We start from the raw sequence: 23,472 nt of genomic DNA on the forward strand, positions 1-23,472 counted from the left end.
CTATCAACAGTTCCATCTGGGAATTTATTAAACATGCATTCTCCATTCACTGTGCGAAGCAACATTTTGTCATCTGCCTCCATCATGTTTGCAAAGTTACTGTGGATGATTGTATGTTCAGTGATGTACAGAGTCAAGGGGCATCATGGAGCGCAGTTAATTCACATAATTTTTAAGTATTAAGTGTTATTTTGTGTGTGTGTGTGCCCTGCAGAGAGACAACATACAAGCTCGCTGCCTGGAGTGTCTCGTCACATCTTGGTCTACTTTTCTTCACTTGAATAACACTGAGCTTATGAATAAAGAGAAAACTCTTATCTGACTGTGACCCGATTCCTATAAATATTTTATATGATAAAAGCCGCTTTCTTTTGGATGTTTCGTATTACATTCTGCACACTGTACAATATAATGATAAACAAATACAGCATAATTTCTTAGAAAACTTCAGTGTCCAGCTTGGTTTGAAGACATGTCAAGATAATTTCCATTGCACACAGAACACTAAGCTGGGATCACAATGGCAAAGCAGAGTGTAAAGTATTTTGAGTTGCAATGAATATTTATCCAAAATCTGCCACAGTGTTAAGTGTTATCCTGAAATTTCTATCCATCAACCAGTGCTTCTCTGTTCCTGTAAGGGGGATATATTTGCATTTGGTAAGATAAACCCTCATAAATTGGATATAATTCAATGCAAGTTAAAGCACTGAGTTTGTTTGCATCTCATCTTCACCTACCTCTCCTCCATCACCCATATCCCAATTCTGTCCTCTGAGACAATAAAATAATAAAGCAATGACTTGACTTACTCTGTGTTATGAGTGTCAATTGTGTGGAAGAGCTCCTTCAGTTCCTCAGCCGTCAAGACTCCGTCAGAGAAGTAAGCTTTGAATTCATCAAAGGACAGTTTTCCATCATCTGGGGAGAGAGCATAAATGCAGCTGGTCAGCAGTGTTGGGACAGCTCAGTCAGGACTGCAACACCCTGTGAGGTGAGGCGGTCATTTTCTAACAGTCCTCATATACGTTGAAGACTTACTTTGGTCAAATGAGCATTCTGCTGTGTGTCTGCAGCAGTGGAGGAGGAAGTATTCAGATCATTTGCACAAGTAAAAGCATCAAAGTGTCTTCAAGAAGGCGTGCTTAAAGTATTGTGACTGTGGTACTATTATATATTAGGTTATTAATATTCATGCATGTTATGGATTAATCTATTGATTATTTTCTATGTTAATCGATTATTGGTTTGTAACAATTCTGAAAATAGAGAGAAATGTCATCACAGTTACCTCGAGCCCAAAGTGACACCTTCACAATGCTTGTCTTGTCCAAACCTTCAAATTCTTAATAAAATAATTTTTAATAATTTAAAATGAAAAGCAGCAAATCAAGAAGCTTGAACCAAGCTTAAAAAATCATTTAGACAACAATCAATTGTCAACTTATCAACTAATTGATTGATCATACTCTATATTATATTCTATCAACTCTATATGTATGTTTCATAATATGCAAAAGAGCTAATTTGTAAAGTGATTAAATAACTAAAACTGTCAGATAATTGTGTGAAAAGTACAGTATTTGCTTCTGAAATGGAGTAGAAGTATGAAATGTACTGTTTTACATCTCACCACTGTTCTGCAGGTGTGTTAGACATGTAATGAAATGTATCATGGAAATGAAAAGCTTTGAAGATGGCCACTAGCACGGATTTCATCCCTCATTGTTCCACAAGGAGATTAGTTTAACAACCTTGAATGAAGAATTTGAGTCCACCCCCTGAGCTGATGAAACCGAGATAACCCCAATAAGATGCAGCATGTTGTAAGCTGCAGGGGCTAAATGAGCAAAAGATGGCATCAAGTGTTTCGATCAAATTCTCCTCAAAGTAAATCAGTAATAAAACTTCATAAAAATGACTCCACAGTGGAAACCTCCTCCTTGTTTGTGTGATTAAAGTAATCAGCACAATAGAGGGTCATCACCGCATGTTCCATTAGACCAATTTCATGGTAATCGCAAACAATCAGTCATTTTTATGCTTTGAGGCTCGGTAATTATAAAGGCACGAGCTGTGTGAAATATTAATGAGGTGAAAATAAGCAGAATTTCAAAATGTGGAGCCCAAGACTAAATATCCTTCAGCCAAATGAAGATAATCATCCGCAGACGACACATTTTTCACACAGCTCTGTCTCAAGGAGTTTGTCTCTGTCTGTGTGATGTGAAGTGGCTTATCTTTACATGTTCACTGCTGACCTGCTGTTCCGGAGGTCACGTACACTATGACGGTCATGTCACTATAGATGCTGCAGGCAAGAGCCCCTTTCGGAGGCTGCACAAAGGCAAGCACACATGCACATAAACCACGCACTCGGTGACTCACTGTCGTTGAGCTCAGAAATAATCTTGGAACAGACTTGACATGTAAGTACTGCTGTTTGCACAACACTAAAAGCAAACATGTGGGATGACTTCTTATCTTGCTGCATGACAGGACTTCAAATCACTCACAGCGTGGGATGGACATTTAATGAATAATGAGGCATGTCACGCCATGTGAATAATGAATTATGATTAGCTATTTTTGCACGTAGAGGAAATCATTGTAGATGTCAGGTTTTCTGTCAGAATGTCAAATGAAACTTGATTTCAGTGTGTTCCTGAACGAAAAATGTTCAGCTTGGTGTTGTCTCACCGTCTGATAGCAGCAATGAACATAGCCTCTGTGAGCATTTAACATGATGTGTGAAAGTGTGTCAGCAGGGTTACATTTTATGACACGTGTTAGCTTGACGCTAATAGATACTGTCAGAGTACAGTCAAACAAACGTCCTCTCATGTCTAATCTGTAGGATTTACTACATGCATTTTGACAGAGGTTCCAAAATCAAAGCAGCTCATTGGACAGAGCGTTATACATTATTATTACGATTTTAAAAACCTTCATCAGAGCGTAAGAAAAAATAAACTTCAGCAGAATATGCAGTTAGATAAACTGTTAATAGATTAAGTGATCTATTGAGGCAAATGTTATCTGAAGCACACAACTGTAAGAACTTCAGATAAGATCTCTTACTGTGGTATTATAGTGTATCTACATTTTACCATTATTCCATTTATAATATGTATATACACACACAAAAATGGAAGAAAACACATTTAGAACAAAACCTTAAGAAGAATAGTAGAACAGACATTCACATCACTTCCTTGCCAATAGTTTGATGAGAAGACTAACACCACTCTCATAATCCTATCCTGAAGAAGAGCAGTGCGCTCAGTGGAGTGCAGATCTCCGCCAGACGTACAGTCACGATGGTGGCGAAGATGACAAGAACAGATTGAGTCATCTTGCTGAACTTTAGAGGATCATAACACATCGTGTATGGAGTTAATCTGTAGATGCTCAGGTTCAAGATGACAGCAAATTGTCATACGGATGTCAATTTTTGAGCCACGACAAAGGCCAAAATGTGGCCTGTCACAGACCTGATAAGCCTTGTTTTCAGCCAAGGCGATTTCCCAAAATGTCTTTTACTAAGTTGTCCCTACAGCAGAAACAAGATTTCAAACTGAAGCAGCTGTTGTTCACTTGCGGTCAATATAAAACAGAACAGTCAGTAAAATATTCTTTTCAAAAACTGTCAATCACTTCAACCATGAGGGGTCCTGAACCATTCAGTCAGGAATGCACCCAAAAAACATATTCAGCTGATTGTTCCAGTCGTATGAGAGACTAGCTGCAGACAGATGAAGATGCACACATGCACAAGGTAATGCATGAATATAAAGCTACAGCCCGTTAGCTTAGCTTTGCATAAAGAACAGGAAAAGAGCTAAATGGCAAGCTTGCCTCTGTCCAACGCTAACAAAAGTTTTCCACCTCTGAAGGTAATTAACATGTTATGTCTCCCTGGGCAGGGAGCAGCTGTCTGGTACACACAAACTATTCCTTGAAGTGATCCATAGAGGCATCTTACCTCCTTCTTTTGGCAGATAAAAACAAAATGTATACACTCCTTTATTTGCATTTAATAGCTAATAAAGTTTTTTAACATACCTGCTGTGTGTGTTTCCCAAAGATGAAGGATAAGGCTTTTAGTACAGAAACTTTGTGATTTATTGTAAGTATAGCATATTTTAAAATGCTGTTACTGTAATTCAAATGGTATTTCATTTTTGTCTGCACCCAGATGCAAGAAAAGCAGAATAGTCTGTCAGGCTGACTTCACTAAATAAATAAATGAGACTTAATAAATTAAAATGCAAGGCCAGTGTGCCATAAAAGCTAGACAGTGATCCACGATGTTTCTTCTCAGGTTTTCTGCATTTGTGCTTTGTTAGAGGGCATTTTCATGGAGGGATGGATGGGCAGGTAATCAGGATTCAGACTCCCTCTGTCCCCAGTGAACAAGAAATAAACCACATGTTGTTTGTGTTTATACTGTACATTATGATAATACAAGACAGTGGAGGTGAAGCAACAGCAGAATTTGCCCTGAGCCTCCAGCCGTACACCTCAAAGTCATTAACGATGGACTGCCACGATAAAAATGTGTGACGGGTGCCAATTTTTGACGTTTTTCTTCGTTAACGTACTGATACTGAACCCCAGTGGGCATGGTCAGTTTCCTGTTTCCATGGAAACTGAAAGAGTATCAGCAGAGAGTCATGATCAGAATTTCATTGAGAAAGTACATCTGCTTTCACACACGCGAGAGAGAGGCTGAGGTGATGCCAAAGACTGAGTGTGTTTGTGTGCGTGAGTCTGAAAGGAGCTTTTGGTGCAATATTTACCATTTTTATCAGCTCGCCGTAAAATCTGTAATGAGAAAAGCAGAGGGGGATGTCAGAAATAGGTTTCACATCATCAAAGTTAAAGTAAGTGTGTGTGTGGGGATCATCGATCAGACTCTCAAAAGCAGTGTGTCATTAAATTATTGATAGTGCTGTCCCAGAGTCCAGAGGAGATGAAAGACAGAGTGGCAATGACCGCATCAGCTTTAAAAGGGTCCAACCTCCTCGATATAGCATTGCCCACTTTCTCTTCTTGTCAGATTTGCACTTGTGAAGATGAATTTTAAAAGGCCTTGAGTGCATTTACACATTATCACTAAAGGCTAAATCTAAATCTGACAACGTAACCCTTTATGTGGAGGATCAAAATCCTAAAATGTCACGCAAACTGATGGGAAAAATCCTTCCATCTTTGGATTTTCCTTGCTTGAGGCAGGGGGGGCTTCAGCTCTGTGTTACAAAAGGGGTAAAAATACAAATAGAAAATATCCACCCACCTTCTCCCGGCAGTCTGTTGTGTGTTCTCACTTACATAATTCCTTCAAATTGTGCAGCTAATCAGTATTTATGGCTTCTTTCGCCGTCCCAACCCATAAACTCCTATCTGTCTCTATCTCAGCACTACCTCATCTCTTGTCCATCTCTAATTTCTATAACAAATTTCCTAATTTCTACAATTGTTTGTTTTCATTAACGCATATGTATGACATTCATGAAAAATATATATTGAAAATCATCCATGATTGTGGGCTGATTGGATTTGATCATTCACATGTACTCAACAGCATTTTTATAAAAGAAAGAAAACACACATGGAGACACAGCACATCCAACCTGAAACTGAAAGTCATGTAGGAGATGTCAAGAAACAACATCTCTCACTCCCTGACACGCCGATAGAGCACCTCTTCAGCATCACTGAGACGTTTGATGTGGTGGATGCGGCTTTCCACCTTTAATAACTCGTGGTTCCCATGTGTTCATTCTCCCCTGTTTGCCTCAAACACTGAAGGCAGCCAACAGGTTTATAGTTAAGACATCACAAGCCAATGAAAGAGTGTAGGGGAATATAATTAGATGGTGGGTACTGAGGCAGAACTAAACAGGGGAGGGAAAGCTCTTGAGAGGGAATCACTTGAGGAAGATCATTAGCTGTACTGATACGCATGTATGATGTGATTTAAATATTTAAATCTCATCATCTGAGGGAGATCTACAAGTGTTGGGAATTCCTACATTTTCAGAGCACTTCATTAATTAAAAAATGTGCTTTGTAAATTAAAAAAAGTCCTAAATATCAATATTGTTTTTTGCCTTTTGGCTAAATTTGGCTTTGTAAGGTCAGCATGAATAACACCCTGACTTTTATCACATCAAGTAGTCTTCTAACATTTCATTAATTTGGTATTTGGTTTTGAAAGCTGACATAAAGATGGATGGCCAGCCCTAGAAAGCCTTACACCAGGAAGCTAAATTAAAGGTCAGACTTGTCAAATTAATTCAATCTATAAAACAAGGGACTCTCTGTACACAAAGGGGGATCCATATTATCCCAGGTGATCAAAAACCTTGAACAGATACAATTAAAACCACTGAAAATAAGATTTAAAAAGTAAAATGCACTTATTTCCTCAAATGTAACAAAAAATGTTCAAAATCAAATGTAACAAAAATGCTATAGATTGTTAAACAGGTAATTTGAAATATAATGATAATATAGTCCTACTTTATACTTAGGGTCAGGGTTAGTTTTTGCACTTAATCAAAAATGAAAATAATACCTGGATGCAAGCATTAGTAGTGGAGATAAAATCCATTGTGTATTATAAGTAAGGATTTAAAATGTTTTACTTACATCAATGAAAATCGACATTCCCTTTTTTAGCTCCATTTGAGCGCTGGGCTCCTCAGACACACACTGAACCTCCTCTGAACAATCCATCATTCACAATGTAGCCTCAGTTGTAAACTGCAGAGGAATGTGTGCGCTTCAACCTCTTATCTGATCAAAGCTACTGGTCAAAAAGAGCGACTCGGCACCACTGTCAAGTCAGCCGGAATAAAACACACCACTTCCGGCTGTAAAATTCACAATTCCACCTTTCATTATTGCCACAATAGTATAATAAAAAGGTAGCTGTACATTTTCTGGCTCTCATTTTGCTCCACGTGATGTTTGCTCAATTGTTCTGTAGATAATTCTTTGCATTGGTCCCACAAGTTTTCTAAAACGGCATGCATTTATTTTGAAGGCAAAATCACTGAACTTCCTTTAATGTACTGGCCGTCTCAGTCCTGCAGCGCGTCTCCTTTGGAACAAACAAGTGTCACTCAAATGCAAATGTGCTTCATTCTGTTCTGCACTCTCGGGTGCATATGAGCTGACACACTGCCGCTGACAGATCACTGGAAAATGTTGACGGCAGAGAAAACATCAGTGTCATCAATTAACATGTCTGTAGTATAACATACAGCTAAATGAGCAGCTCAAGTGCCCGCAAAGGAATGTTATATGTAGCCTATCTTTTGTTAAACAATACAAAGGTCGCAAAAAAGGTAATTTCAGCTTGAATTAAATAAATTGTCTAGAATGTCTTCTCTGTGACATTTCCCCCGAGGCAGTTTTTAAAATATGATATATTTACAACAACAGTGGTTGGATTTAAGTTGACATTTCTTGATGGTCAGGTTGTAACATTCACAGCGCCAAAATAACATTATAAGCTGGCTTTTGTACACCTTCATGAAAAACATGTTGCATTGCTTGTAATGCAGTTTGCCCTCAAAAGTATTTTACTACACCAGAAAAAAGATTGTTTCCACAGAAATGCAACGTAACCGACTCAAATTCTACAAACGTCAAAGTCCTACTGGATGTTAAAACTGTGCAACAGTTCCATCTAGTGGACTTTTACAACAGCACAGCAGTCAATCCCGACATCTATGCAAACCAGTCATGAGCATATTCAGTGTGAAGAGTTTGTGATCTCCGTGTGGATCTATGTATGTCGTATGACTTCAGTGAGAAAGCCTCAGAGAAGGTGGAGGTCACAAAAAGTTTTTTGAGGACTACCACCGAAGGGCTTTCCTTGCCCACAGCTGGAAGAGTCAGGCGGTGAGCGGTGGTAGACGCATGAATGCACATATTGTCTGCTTCATTCCCCTCATTATGATTTAATGGTAAGCATGCCAAGCAGAGAGATTCCCTTCAGGCTACTGTATTATACTGTATGCTCTCAGAAATACCGGTGAATGTGGGAGAATATCAATACAAACTCTGCATCATACTAGAAATCCTGCATAATGGATAATACAAAGTATTTTTTAAATTAAAAATAGATGAACTTCATGAATTTTAAAGTGTGATATGACTTCCATAAATGATTGATATCCATACACGTATCCAGTATCAGAACAAAAAAGAACATTTAATCAAGTCCTGCACTTAATATATGAGCAGTCTGTAAATTATCATGCACTTAACAACCTAACATCAGCCTACATAAAGCAACTAAAATTAGCTCCACCTCAACTCCCACAAAAATAATGCTGCTTACATGGTAATTTGTCAGTGGTAATAATACAATAATATTAATCATATCTCTCTGAATGAGGGCATCCTGCATAATGTGTGCTTTTGGTGGCCTACTTTGAGTGCATTTGGTTGATAATACATTCTTTTACATTTTTAAGTAACATGGAGTATTTGGGCATTATGGTATTACTTGTAGGTTTCACTTACAAGTGTTTTTATTTTACTTAATATATCTACTCAACTACATTTCAGAATATGGTATTTCAAAACCACATTCATCTCGCAGGATAGATTTGTGTTGAAACATATGATCAACTCATAAAGTGTGATGGTTTACCCACAGTATAAGAAATCAATACAGCTCTACTTCTGCGAGCTCCATTAGCATTCATGTTAATTGATTTGTGTATGAAGTGTAGTTGTATATCGTATTAATAGCTTTAAACGTAAGTAAAAGATCTAAGTGCACCCACTGCTTCCTAATTGATTAACTGCCTCTCATTGTAGAGCTTTGTCACTTGGATATGTGGTTAGCTTTGAAAGCCCTATTAATTTAAGTGATCGAATCTAAAGAAAGTAAATAACTAAAATTTGTAGGTGAATTAATTCACACATCACGGCACCGCTGAGGTAGTTAATTTTGCTTATGTGGCAGCACAGTGGAGGACAGCAGAAACCATCCCCAGATAATTGATACAAAACAAACATAATTTGTCGTGAGATCCCGCGCAAATCTCGCGATGGCAATCAGTGCGCTCTGATTGGATTAAAACCTCTATCGGCCGGTCACGGGGGCTGGGGTTACTTTGCATTCTGGGACACAAACAGTGGTCGGTATGAATAGCTTTAACAGCGACAACAGTTGCAGCCTCCACTGTGGAAGGAATGCGACGAGAGGAACAGCAACACCCAGCTAGCAGAGATAGAGGAAACTGGTTTTTCGTGCCCGAGTCCTGCGTCTCGTATGCCGTTCTGCTGTCCGGGAGAAGCGGACGAGGAGGCCAGCTACGGCGGTTTAGTCTCTGAAACGCAACGGTGTACTTTATCCACGCTGAGAGTTATGTAGCTAACGACAGGAGTAAGTTAGCCTCGCAGTGGTCTATGCTAGTGTGTTGACGTTAGCTGGGTGGGCAATGCTGGCGGAGTCATAAAAGTTGAGACCCTTGCACCGCTTCGATTCTCGTCATCTCGGTCTGAAGAAGTGTTGGATTGTTTCGTCAGTGTCCTCGCAGCTCGTCGCCTTCTCGCTCTGACAGCTCCCTCCATCCGCTGACTCTACATTGTCTTGAGCTGAGGGGTGACAACTCTGGATATGGCGAGTGTTTCAGACAGAGACTACAAAACTGGCAGGTTTAAGTCATTGGACTGGCGCCATGACCAGCTAGTTTACCCAAGATAAACACTGGTTAAATTGGACAATTCATGTAATGGCCAAGGAGAGTGACGGTTTTATCTTTCTGTCTCACTACACGGTTGCGCTCAGAGTTGCATAGCAATGGGCTCCCACTGCTGAAGCCGTCTTCTTAAGTTAATAAATACTCGCCTCTGTCGAAGCTCAACAAATTACTATTTCTAGACATGAATTTCCGCTGGATGTGAAGACTGTCTGGGAATCTCAAACGTCACATCTGTCCCCAGGTCGGACAGTTCATCTGCTCCCTGCCGCTGGTCCCCAGAGCTTATTTGAGGGCCAACATGTCAGTGTCAGGGTCCACGACCGTGCAGCTTTTTGCCAAGCTTGTCAAACATGCTGTGGGCAAGGCGCAGATTCAGCTAAACCGCTGGCTGCAGAGGACCGCCACAGATGACTGTGACAAAATTGACATTCTGATATGCAGCGCCTTTGATGAGACAGGGGCCGGCATAGGGAAGTCAGATGGAGACCCCGAGGTTGTTGGTGCCACAGGGGGGACAACCTTCAGCAGCAGTGGAGAGTTCAGGCACCCATGCTGTATCACCACCTTCTGCTTCAAGAGCGCCCTGCTGGCATGCATCCTGACTGCTGTGTGCTTCTCCTCGGTTGCCCTCGTGCGCCAGTACCTCAAGGACCTCCTGCTCTGGGTGGAGAGCTTGGACAGCTTCGTCGGAGCCCTGCTGTTTATAGTTGGTTTGATTATTGTGTCGTTCCCGTGTGGATGGGGATATATTGTTCTTAATGTGGCAGCTGGCTACCTCTACGGCTTTGTGCTGGGCATGGGACTTGTTATGGTGGGGGTTTTAATAGGGACCTTTGTGGCACACCTGGTGTGCAAGCGACTATTGACTGACTGGGTGTTGAACAAGGTCGGGAACAGTGAACAGCTCAGTGCTGTCATACGAGTGGTGGAGGGAGGAAGTGGACTCAAAGTTGTGGCCTTAGCGAGACTCACCCCCATACCTTTTGGGCTCCAAAATGCAGTTTTCTCGGTGAGTATGGAAACACTTAACCAGCTTTCCCTTTTCTCCTGAGAGGTACTTTAGACAGTCATGTGTTGTCTGTTGTAATCTGAAATGGGTTTAAGCAGCAGTGCACTAGCCAGGAGCAGAGAGCTCATCTCCCCACTGGAGGACGGTTCGACAGGTCACTTGCAGCCACAAGAATCAAACCTGTGACCTTTTTTGATTTTAGTATAAAATGATTTTCTAATTGCTGGCCTAACCTGCCACACAGGCGAAATCGTAACTAGCCAGAAACCAGTCTCAAGGAAGAGACGGGGAGTATCACATGTAGATGTTAATCAGCTTAGTAGTGGTGAATTTTGGACTTTGAGCATAGTAGTTGATCTGTTACTTGACTATTCAAGGCAGGACCACAGTCTAAAAGCAAATAATATAAGGCCGGTCCCCAGAGAAAGGAAACTCATTCCTCTTGTAGATAGTGAAAGTGCTCCTATGAAATGAAATCTGCTGTAGCCTCAGGACATCAATTACTTTATCAGTTTGAACTATCAGTCCTAGTTTTGGGGTTTTGTTTTAGGAGCAGTTTTGTTTCTGAACTCAAAAGTGATCAGGTGATCATAATGTAGACCAAATCATTGACTTTCTGTGAGGTAAATCTAAAGTCATTGGTCAAGGCAACACGCACCATGTGACCTACATAATATAGCTGAACAGCATCAGGATATTGCTTTCTGCTGCACTCATGATTAACCTGAGGCCCTTGACCTTCATACATGGCATGAATAATTTATGCTCGCTGATTACCCTTTTCAGTCAACTCATTGATACCTCAAATAGTAAAAGCCTCGGGGGATGTGCTCCTGTATTGTAGAAAATCAGCTGGGAGGTCACGCAACATGAAAAAGTTATGCCATTTGTAATTGAATGATTAATGAAAAATACTGACCCGAGGGTGCAACTCATGTCATGTAGCCATCCAGGTTTAGATCTCCAGAGTAATTTGAGCCATACTGCTGCAAAAGAAGCTCTCCAGTTGCTGACATTGAGCTGTAAATGCCTCAACAGTACCACATTTTCAGATTGGTTCCCTTCACATAATTGTCCTACATTAGTCTGTCTCCTAAATAATATCCACACAGTTGTTAACACTAAATATTGAAATTATGAGGCTGCAAAATGGAGAAAATTTAAATGAAGTATTTTTTACTGCAGTGTACTAACAGCTAACAGCATCAGGTTTTGCACAATAGAAAACTGTACCTGCTTGTATCCTTTGTATGTAAACAGGTAACAGCAAGTTAGTGTGCACAGCATATGTCTACACATCAATATACAAACATTTTGACCTGATGAAGATCTGACTGGGATGAAACATCATCCATCTGTGTATCTGTGTGTGTGTGCTTCAGAGTCAGTGTTGTTTTTTACTGATGTTTTCATCATCACCTGCTATATGTAAACACACATTTTCTGAGTTGAGATGTGAGGCTGGTCAAATTGACTCTCATAGAATACATTATTTTAAAATGACTCAAATATAAATAGCATAGAAATGTGTCTAAGGAAGAGGAAGATTGCACTTTGTCTATGGAGACATATCTGGCGAGAAGAGAGTCAAATAGTGTTGAAGGCAGAAATCAGTAGCAGCACAAACATCCAGAAGTGGATGCAAAGTGGGGAACTTGAAAGGCATTTATAGCTTAAAGCATGAAGGAGTTGATGCACAGGCCTGAGGCAGGAAAAAGAAGATGACGCAAGTGAGTTTCACAAGCACAGTAATTGCATGCTGCACAACCAGTAAGTTTTCTTGGGTGACTGATTTGCTTACTGCATTTCTCGCCTGTATGGATTTGGCTTTGGCTTTTGACAGTTCTATATAAACACACATTATGCAAATCAGAGCTTTATTGACCCAACTCTGGTAAATTTCAAGGCCATAGTTGTTGGAAGTTTTACACTTGATTTCATTATACTGAAAGCTGTTTCTAATCATTTGTCTATCCTCATTGTTATTCATAGGGGTGCAAAACATTAATTATAGGAAGTAAGAAAATCTGTTGTGACTTCCAACTTCCTTTGCAGACATATTCAGAGTGCCTGTTTTTATTTTATTCAACAGTCCAAAACACAAAAATATTCGTTTGTCTATCACATGTGACAAACAAAAGCATCAAATCCTCACATTTGAGAAGCATTATCATTACTATATTATAGCATTATTTTAGACTAAGAGAACACTTTCAGGCAAGTGAGAATAGTCACCGGCCAGCAGCGAGGTGAGCTCATCCCAGTAATCAGCTGGCTGTCTGCAGGTACAAGAAGTACTGCAGGCAGTAAACATTTGTGCTGCACCTGTCATTGACTGATTGGCTGGTACTCGAGGACCATCTCAAATTCAAATGCTTGGCGTGTGACTTTACAGCTGAACAGTGAGGCAGTGATTTGAGTGTGAACCAAAGAAAGTGGGCGATTAGAGACAGGAGCTGACCTGTTGACGTGCTCTTAAAAATCTGAGATAATTTATGTGTGAATGAATTGAAATGGACGACGAGGCTGAAGCAGAGTCTATTCCTCCATTGTTGGCATTGACGTTGGTGTCTCAACTGTAGGTGTATGTTTAAGAAGCGTGTTTGTGATGGCACAATGGATATTAATACTTAAGGATTAAATTTAAGATCCAAAACAAGTGTAAGACAGTTTCTAATGCTGAAAATGAACGATTCCTTTGCATTAGTCCCACATGATGGTCAGTGCATAGGCCCACCTGTTTAAAGGCTTCCTTTTTGAAAAGGACTTACACACCTAGCAGATGGTCTTTCTTTGCCTGACTGACTTAAATGGCTTCTGTTTGTCATTGGTTCATACTTTCAGCTCATGGTTGGGACATACTGTAGTTCTGTGTCCAAAGGTTGAAATGTCCCACTTATGCCAGGATCGCGGCTCAAGCTTTAACTGTAGTTACAGGATTGAACTCACTGTTCTGATCTGCAGAGGTGAAAATAAGGTGTCAAAGTCAAAGGGACGTGTTTTTTTTTTTTTTTTTGCTGTGTTGCCCAGCTGCTGCCGCTGTCACTGGCATTGTTGGGGCTGCACGATCTGTTTGCCAGGGTGAAATTAAAAGGCTGGTTAATTGACAGCCTTGTAAAATACTGTTTTTGAGCTTGCTCTGGGTCATTATCTACAAGCAAATAAACACTATGAAAGAGGACATCAGCTTTCAAGCAGCTCAAGCACAACAGCTCCAGAAAGGAGGCCATATTTAGTTCTATGCCAGTTTGAATTTGTCATATTTCTGTGGGTTAGTTTCAACTTATGACAGCTGTTTGCCTTTGAAAATGCAGCTTGTTTGTGCTCGACTCATTGTCATAGCGTTTGAGATCGTTCCCTTTGACATACTTAGGTTTAGAGTTTTTATTTCATTTTTGGGGGGCAAATCTCACATATCAAAGTCCTGATCCACACCTGTTTTATTGAGACATCATCTTAGTCTCTTTCACACATGCACTGTAACCTTATCTCGATGTTACCAGGAGGAGCTTTAATGTGAGAATGCAAATGTGTGAGTTGAACTAGACTTTTGTCTGGCTCTTCTTCCTGATCATGAACCCATGTGTGAATAGAGCAGCTCATTGTCTGGAGAATTCACGGTGAAGGAGAGGGTGTGGCGATGATGTTGCATCAGAGTAGCTGCTTTTTGGCCTTTTCTGCTGCCTGTGTATTGCCTTCCACTCTTTGGTTGATTTCGTAGATACGTCCAAATACATGGACATTTGATATCAGTGCAGAAACAGTCATCATTATGGATGAGTCCTCCTCCTCCTGCATGTTCTACCCAGGCACCCCTCACCTAAACTCAACTCTGGTAGAGACCAAAAACAGAGCTAAAAGACAATGAATATTGGACTTACGTTTGGTGGCCAGAGGCACAGGTCCAAGTGATTGACGATGTTTTTCTGTAAGTGCTTAATAAGCAACTATTTGCCGACAAGTTTGCTGACAGCTTAAAAGGTGATGATATGTTAGGTGTACAAATAAACAGTTATTGTGAACCATCATCAAAGCTGGTTGAACAGGAGAAAATCAGTCTGTCACACACAAACCACACCACATAAGTGTGATTTTATTTTTTTCTCCTGCTGGTGAAGTGAATGTCAGTGCGCAGCCTTCACTGGGGAGTTTAGCTGGCCTGCCAGAAGCAGGCTAATAAGCTGAATCCCCCGGTTTGCCTGTCTCCTCTGCTACATTGTCACTTCCCAGCCTGGAGCGGTTTCAAACCCAGCTCAGCGTCGCACTGTGTATTATAATTCACCTTACCTGGAGAGTCATTATTAAGCTTTGCTGATATTGTATCTTTATGATCTTTATTCTCAACAATAAAAGGTGAAACTAGCCGTGGGTGGGTATTTCTACACCCATACCGGCTCACGGTGGAATATGTTGTCTGCTCTGCCCTTGGTAAGCACTTTCTGTGGACGAGGCTACATTTCACCATGCCCCCCACTTCTTTCTGCTGAAGTGGATGGTGCTACATTATAGCGGGTAACCTAAAACGACACGCAGACTGCAGCAGTTAGCAAAACAATGGGACAGCTCAGGAAAAATGTTTGTGAACCCTTTGCGGACGAAGTGGACATATTCAGGTCTCCATGTGTGTTTCATTACGCATTATAACCTTTAAAACTGCTCCCTGGCCTGTCCTCCTCCCTCTGCTTGTCATAATGAGCTGATGAAGCAGTTAGAGAATTCATGGTGTCATTTATAGGACCCTACACTCAGGCAGATATGTTTGTGCAGCTTGTAGATAGGATAATTACCCCCTGTGCTTCACCTTTCGTTACAAAGGGTAAACCGTGCGCAGATAAGAGAGGGGATACAGCATCACAGAAGCAATCCCGAAACGTACTATGCAGTCAACATACCCTACTTCCTGTTTTTGTTTACGAGCACAAATTCAGACCTGCATTGCTGCTGCTCTGAATAAATCAGGTCAAGCCTAGGATGGAGTGTTTTTCACTTGGATTTGCAGATTGTCTTGATACACAGGCTCGCAGAAGTGAGTAGGAGGTTCAGTGGGAATTCTCTGTGCCGTTATAAAAATACCAACGACCAGCCCTTCCCTGGTTGTAAGACAGCTGCATACACTGGGTGGGAAGAGGCTTCAGAGGACGTGTGCTTCACAACCCAGGGATGATGGCTTTTCTTGTTCTGCAGCTCTCACAGGCTCATATGTCATGTCTCAGAGATCAGCTGAAGGTGTTTGGGCTGTGTTGACACATGGTGTGGGCACATCGGTGCTTGTCTTTGAAGGAGAAAGGCCGCTTACATGATTGCATGGAGCAAAGAAATGCTCGGCTAAACATACTGAGGAAGAACAGCTTGACAGCATTAGCTTTATTAGCCAGGTTTTGATAACGTCAGTGTCACATAAAGTGTAACCCAGGCTCTTGTCACTGAAATGTGATAACAGGAGGGGGTTTAGGATCTCTTACTATGAAGAGACACCTGGGTAGGATCTAGCAAAAACGTTTTCCAGCCCTGATAACATTTCGGCTCAGACGGTGTCTTGCAGCACCACACCACGGCTTCCGACACACCGCTATCAGCCACAGTGCAGTCAGAGTGCACACACTGGCAAGGTCACATCCTCACACACCCGGCGCAGACACATCGGCTTATCTCATCACTTAATCAAGGGATCAAGGGTGACAGCGACGCAGACACTTGTTTATATTTAGGTGGTTGTAATGAGATATGAAATGAAACACTGAGCTGGACGTTTGATGGCATGTCGTAGTTCAGGCTAATTACACGAGCATATTCACAATCTGTTTACCAGGCCAACCAGATCTTGCAGTTTTTGAAAATGAATACATTTGCTGCAGCTTTTATCAACACATCATCTTTTTGTGTATTTTTCTGCCCAACTGTGGTAGTTTAACTCACAAAGAAAATATAAGAAAAAACAACAAAATTTTGGAGAAAGTATTGCACTTAAGTCTCAGTTCAAGAAGAGAGTCGTTTTTTAGAAAAGACTTTTGTTAACCCCAACCCTTCTCCATTTTAAGATCACAGATGTGTCCTTGCCAAACTACCTGGTGGCCTCCTCGGTGGGTCTGTTGCCCACTCAGCTTCTCAACTCCTACCTGGGCACCACGCTTCGCACCATGGAGGACGTCATCGCTGAGCAGAGCGTCAGCGGCTACTTTGTGTTCAGCCTGCAGGTGAGCTGATGATGATAATACATTAGGTGTAAAGAGGCTCTTTGTTTTGTGCTCAGTAGCGTGTCTGGGTTTTCATCGACCGACCAGGTACATAATTGAGCTCACCAGGCCTTTGAGATGGCAACAGGAAAAACTTGCTTTTGCTCATGCCGTTCATACAGCAGTGATGAGTGTAGCTGAAATCGTTGATCATAGTTAGCTGACATGTAGCCCTCGACCACAAAGGATGCATCAGCCCTTTCTTCTGCTCTTATAATCAAAATACCTCTCGTCTACCAAGCCTGTCAAACCTTATCCAAGTGCGCTCACTGACATCTGCCCTTCCCTGAAGCCTTTAGTCCCATGAATGTCTCGAGTGGGAAAGCTCAGACTCACGTAGATGTGTAAAATATGCTGCAGTTCTGTTCAGCTCACCAAACGTCATTTGAAGCTGGCACCACATCACCGGCACCTGTTCGGCTTCATGTAGTCCTCACAGGTGCTCAGGGATCATTTCTGAGTGCAGCATTTGACAGGCTCACAGGGGTCAGAGGTCAAGGATCAGTTGAAGATTAAGTAGGTATCAGTGTTTCATGCAGAACTGAAAGCTCCAAATGGAAAACTGGCCTTAAATCAAAGAAGCTTTTTTTAAACACTGGTGGTGGGACCGTCCATCTGGAATAGCTGATTAAGCCCAGTTATCTCTTACTGTTGTGTATCAACCAGGATACACATCAAACATGCACAAACGTTTTCAATGAATAATGCTGTAGATGGAAACAAATAGAGTATCTTGAGGCATGTGGATTCTTATTTGTTCTATTATTTGTTTGTAGCACATTAACTTTACGTATTAACAGAGATAGACTGGTCAGATGAACCAGATGGCCAGTACTGACCACACAAACTATCCACACTAAATCAGTTTCTTTGTCAGTGTTGTTATAAAATTCACTGTTTCCACTGTTATATTCAGAAGTTATAGCCAGCTGTCGACCCAGTTTTCAGTGCCTTGGCAATCCTCATATTACCTTTAAGGGATAGTTTGACATTTTGGGACACAGTAACTTCCAAGTTATCCAGTCTTCAAGGGTTGCCTGGCAACCGCCCAGCCTAATCTGGCACATAGCCCCGATAAAATGGCAAATAGTTGTTTACATAAGATATAGTATGTTAATTGTTAAGCTTTAGAGTGTTGCCAGTTAAAAGACTTTGTTACCTTTGAACAAACCTGTCTCCAGTCTGTGCTAAACCAATCTAAGCTAAGCTAAGCTAAACTAATCTAAGCTAAGCTCACAGGCTGCTGGTTGAAGCTTCATGTTTATTGTACAGATATGAGAATGGCTTCCGTCTTCTCATCTAACTTATGGCAACAAAAGAAAAGCTATGTTCTTTCAAAAATATCAAACTAGGCTTTAAATTACAGTGATCGCAATGAGTCTGATGTAGTGTGGCACACAGAAAATAAAACATATAAATGAAACCTCCAAATGACTAGAAGAGCGATCAAACCAGAAATGACTGCTGTGTGCAGTGGAGTTGAACACACATCCTCCTCTGTCCCCTGCAGATCGTCATCAGCATCGGCTTGATGTTCTACGTGGTGCACCGGGCTCAGGTAGAGCTCAACGCAGCCATCGCCGCCTGCCAGATGGAGCTGAAGTCGTCACACATGAACGGCTCCTCCACCAATCACGGCGGCTTCACCTACTGCAGCAAGAGGGCAATGGCTGGCGGCGGAAACTGCATTAACGTGGTGTGAGCCACCAGCTGACACGAGGCAGCGAGCTCGCGCGGCTCGGTCACCAAATCGTACGGCTGCAGAGCTTGAGGGAACCCGCTGAGTTTAGACGGTGTCTGAAACATGGTGGCGGTGTGGTTTATGATTTTCAACATGGTATCCTGACCACCCTGAAGCGTATGTCGTGAGTCGGTACGGTGTTTTACAAGAGTGGGACCACGCACCTCTGAGGGAAAGGGTGCTGATGGAGACGGTTGAGCAGTACATCATCTTTGGAGGTTTTCTTTTAGTTTTTCTTAATTATTTTCATTAAGGTACTTCTTAACATTTACTCTGTTACAGGAGATGTCAATGAAATAATGATGTTTAGAGATTTTCAGAGGTGGCTGAGTGAGTGAGTGAGTGAGTGAGTGAGTGAGTGAGTCATTTAAAAGAATAGCCTGGCGTTAACTGCCTGCTAACACTATGAATGTGCAAACTGGAAGCTTTCTAGAGAACCAAGGAATTGTTTTTTCCATTTCAATGTCAGACGAATGCCAACCTATGCACCTTTCTTTCATTCTACATCTGTTTTTTTTTTTTTATTTGAAGAGATTTTATGAGTTGTCTTCATCCAGTGCTAATTCACAGTGCAAATAATAAGGGCATTATTAGTATCTTTGAAAGATTTGGCAGTTTAGTCCAGTTCGTTTGTGTTCAAGTGTCTTATTTTTGGACTGTGGAGAGAGGTTCATTACCGGCCTCTCTGACTCTGTGATTCCCGCTGGCTTACGACCACATCAGCTGAATTGGCCTTGTCTGCCCGGAGATTATTTTAGCACTTCTGCAGTTTTGATAAGAGCAGCTGGAGAGGAGAGCAGATTTCACAGCAGGAGACTCGGGAGTGTCTCTGCCGGGAAAGTTGAAGTGCAGCGTGACCAGCTCCTCGGCAGCACAGCCACATGTTCTGCTACAGAAAGATTCCCACGGCGGGCTGAAACTGAGATGTCAAGCTTTCCCGTCGCTGTTTTTTTTCATTTGCTTTTGTTTTATAATTTCAATTGACTGTGAGATGATTCGTTAGGATTACTACATAGGTTTTGCTTAATATCATATTCAATTCTGTGCAATACGAAGAATGGTGACAAAATGGCATGAATGTCATATTTCAGTGCTGAAACCAAACTAATCAGAAACACTCTCGTGCATACAAAATAACACAAACCTAAGTCTGTTCATTTAACGTTTGACTTACATTATAGATGAGTAAGCTGGATGAGGTGAAGAGGCTGTCATTTTTTATGTGCCATAATTTGATAAAGCTGATCAGACGCCGTGACGCTGGCCCCACCTGAGCTGAGGCTACGTGTCACTTATGACTTGTTTTAATACTTAATGTTTCTGGGAATTATAGAAATGATCTGTGAACAGTTTTTTGTGTTTTAGCTCTTAGTAATACAACAAAGCTCTCATGTTGTAGGTTCTTTTGCACAGTCCGTTACAACAAACAAGCATTATTTTCATACGGAAGCAAAACTAGGAAGGGGTTTGGTTGGTCAAAAGTGGAAACTGACGTGTCTCAGAAGCCGACAATCAAACACAACATAGACACTAAGTGATGAATGTGATAATACTTTTTATTTTTACATGAATTATTGTGATGCTGCTCCTCAGACAAAGTCTGATTGAGGAATAATAAGGGCTCCTATATGAAATATCCATCTTTCTGTCCCTGTATTTGGTCACAGAAGCCTGTTTTGTAATGCTGACACAACTTTTTGTTTTTTCATTTTAGTTTTTGTACTACTGTATTTTTTTTTTTCCTCTTTTGTGTTCAAAGCCAGATTTAATGTTCCCCCAATCACATTCCATGCTGTCAGTCCTCTGAAAGCTGTAGACTTATTTTCATGCTAAGTGTTGGTTGAAAGGGCCCCTTCCTGTCTGAATTTAGCAATAATGTTTGAAAGCAAAAATATATATATATATGATACAAGTCCCACCAATAGGATCTTCAGCCCAGTATTGGGAATAGCTGTTTACTACCAGTGTTTAAGATTTTTCTCTCAAAAGTGAGCAAAAAGTGCATTGGAGTTGTTCGTCGATCCATGTTCCACTGTAAGGTGTCAATATTCCCAGGTTTGTGTTGCCGTGTTCAGCCTGCCTGTTAGCTCCCGCTGCCTCTGACGGACTTTTCTGCGCTGCCAATGATGAGGAGACACACACACACACACACACACACACGTCTGCGATCAGAACAGCTTGTTCAGATTCGCAGCACCTTCTTTGGAGAGTCTAAACCTGCTGATCGCTGATTGATGTTTAGCCATCAGCCTCTCGCTCCTGTCACATCAGACTCCATCCCAGGCGTTTTTCCAGTCTCTTACTTGAATTTGAAAGTTTACTCAGAGAGAGATGAGTGCATTTTATGGCCGCGGCATTTATAAGCTCTGCTCACTGCTCTCTCACTTTTAAGGCGTGGGAAAACATTTTCTCAGTTTCTCGAGAAAGTTGTAAATTCGCAAGTCTTTGACCTGACAGCAGCGACGTATTTTAGGAAGTGTTCCTACCCTCCAAACAAAGTGTGATTCGATGAAGCTGTTCTGCTCAGACGCAGAAAAGAAGGTACGCCGTGTTTAATGCAAAAATCCAACACATGAACCTTGATCGGCCACCGTGGATACACTTCATTATATTTTAGTCTCAACTGGGATTTTGAAAATTTTGGGATTATGGAGATATGAGCAGTTTTACAGTAAAGACTTTGGTTCTTCCTAGTGGGCTCTACTTATCTTAGATATAGTTATGCAACAACTGATTCCCAAGGGAAGTATATTTCATAGACACCCACACAAGACCTGAATCTGCGATGTAACTGCACACCTGAACTGTTCCGGAGGAGTACAGTGTGATATCAGAACTTGAAGGATCAAGTTAAGGGTCTCGTCTGGTGCTATGAAATGCAATACTTCCCATCTGTATCAAGTGCATTACACATATGCTGTATTTTGTAATACAGAGAATTTTACAGTGTATAAATATTGATATTTATCGCTGTACGATGCTTGTTCAGTGTTATTTATGAGAGAGAGAAAATAAAACCTGTCTGACTTTTGTTAAAAAAGTAAAAAAGTTTTTGTTCATTTTTTTTTAACTGATAAGAAATCACCTTTTCTAAAAACTCTAAACATTTTGGGAAAGATTAATACCACTTTCATATCTGATGTAAGGCTACATTCAGCAGTCTGTTAGCTTAGCTTAGCACAAAGGTTGGAAACAATATCCACTTACCAACACTTATAATCATGTTCTATTGTGTTTGTTTAATCTACAGAAACCAGTCTGACAAAACAACAATTTGCTTTTTTATGGATCAATATTTGTTGGCAACCAACCCGGAGAGTTGCTCACACAACCCCCGTTTCTGTGTCTCTTTAATGTTTGTACAGTTTAAACAAACCAGATGTGATATGTTAATTAGTGAGCTTTTAAGGCGCTGCTATGAGGATATTGTAACTATTTGACAGAGCCATGCTAAGATTTTCCCCCTATTTCCAATCTCTGTGCTAAGCTAAGCTAACCAGCTGCTGGCAGATAACAGCGGTAGCAGTATTTACATGAACTTCTCATCTTCTCTCCCACAGAAAACATACTGTGTAAGCACATTTCCCAAAATGTCAAACCTTCGCCTAACTTGTATCTCGTCCACTCCTCTTTGTCTTTAATAATTTACCGCTCAGGATACTTTATATAATACTGAGAGAACCTCGGTCCGTGTTTGCCTTTATTAAACTTTCTGTGAACCTTGTTATTTAAGACGGAAAAAGCAGCCGGAAATAACTGGTATCAATGGGGAACTCTTGACTTCGCAACAGATGTTTTCACAGAAATGTATTGAGAGGCTTTCCATCTTTGTTGAGCTGCCACACATTTCATGAAATCACTCCCCCCCAACCCCCAAATCCTAGCATGAATCTCTAAATATTACCTGGCTCGCCTCCCCCTCGACCCTCTGAGAGTGATGGAAGACAGAATGTTCTCACTCAGAAGGTTTCCCCTTATCTTGCAAACCTCTAAATAACTGTCAGCCCTCAAATATGCAGCAGCAGCAGCCGCACTGTACGGCCAGAAATAATGCTGGCTTCTGGGGCAGTTTGTCACAGCGATTTTGAAGGGAGGTAGTGATGGATGTGGCGGTGGTGATAGAGAGTGGAGCACCACTTACGCTTGCCCTTGTCTTGCCTGTGACAAGCTATCTGTACAAGGGGAGGTGGTTGTTGGCGTGGACGGTGTCTGACAGACATGGTCCAGATAGATTCTGCTTGTCAACAGTGCTGTGCCACACACAAACACACACATACACACACATATTCAGTGGAGAGGTTGCCCACAGCCATCTGCTCACACCCCAAATACAACAGAAAATACAAAAACCCAGCCACAGCCGATCTGTCAAACAGAGCAGACTCCTCGTGCGTTTTATTGCTCCATCTATTACCAGGAGCTGCAGCACAAATTTGTCTGCCGCTCTTCACACAACCCACCGTCTCTTCCGGGCTCGGGTCAGATCTGTGTCCGATCCGTCATCATCCAACCCTGCCTCAAAGGACGAACCTCATCCCAGAGCCTCCCCGCCAGCACACGCACACGTCCAACACAAAACCAAGAACATTCACTTTGACGGGCCTCAAAAGGAAGCTCTAGTTCTCGCTGAAGGCTACGCTTATGGAGGAAAACTCCAAAAATATAAACGTGGGGCTCGTCGGTGCTTGAAAAACACATCTCGGAGTGAGATTGCAAAAGGGAAAAAATCAGGATGAGTGAAGTGATCTTGGAATA

The 23,472-nt window shown here is 41.4% G+C and overlaps 2 protein-coding genes across 2 annotated transcripts in view; one reads left to right on the plus strand and one right to left on the minus strand.

The window, feature by feature from the left end:
• Positions 1 to 6,836, minus strand: part of necab1 (N-terminal EF-hand calcium binding protein 1) — a 32,472-nt gene extending 25,636 nt beyond the window's left edge. The window contains exons 1-3 of the mRNA XM_076753736.1: positions 6,658 to 6,836; positions 4,803 to 4,827; positions 813 to 921 (exon numbers count right to left, since the gene is read on the minus strand). Coding sequence (XP_076609851.1) covers positions 813 to 921; positions 4,803 to 4,827; positions 6,658 to 6,747 — 224 coding nt within the window. The 5' untranslated portion in view covers positions 6,748 to 6,836. The remainder of the gene's footprint in view (positions 1 to 812; positions 922 to 4,802; positions 4,828 to 6,657) is intronic.
• A 2,355-nt stretch (positions 6,837 to 9,191) lies between these two features.
• On the plus strand, positions 9,192 to 21,751 carry tmem64 (transmembrane protein 64). Its single transcript, XM_076755274.1, has 3 exons — positions 9,192 to 10,743; positions 16,782 to 16,937; positions 18,487 to 21,751. The coding sequence occupies exons 1-3, from the start codon at positions 10,033 to 10,035 to the stop codon at positions 18,676 to 18,678; spliced, it is 1,059 nt and encodes a 352-aa protein (XP_076611389.1). The 5' UTR covers positions 9,192 to 10,032; the 3' UTR covers positions 18,679 to 21,751.
• The last annotated feature ends 1,721 nt before the right edge of the window (positions 21,752 to 23,472 follow it).

The sequence above is a fragment of the Chaetodon auriga genome, chromosome 17 (assembly GCF_051107435.1).
Source record: "Chaetodon auriga isolate fChaAug3 chromosome 17, fChaAug3.hap1, whole genome shotgun sequence".
Lineage (NCBI taxonomy): Eukaryota > Metazoa > Chordata > Actinopteri > Chaetodontiformes > Chaetodontidae > Chaetodon > Chaetodon auriga.

Bases quoted from the DNA above. Each gene is read 5' to 3' on its own strand.
- tmem64 (XM_076755274.1), top strand. From the start codon at position 10,033: ATGTCAGTGTCAGGGTCCACGACCGTGCAGCTTTTTGCCAAGCTTGTC. The intron at 10,744-16,781 runs GTGAGTATGGAA...CTCCATTTTAAG, and splicing joins TCCAAAATGCAGTTTTCTCG to ATCACAGATGTGTCCTTGCC. The intron at 16,938-18,486 runs GTGAGCTGATGA...TGTCCCCTGCAG, and splicing joins ACTTTGTGTTCAGCCTGCAG to ATCGTCATCAGCATCGGCTT.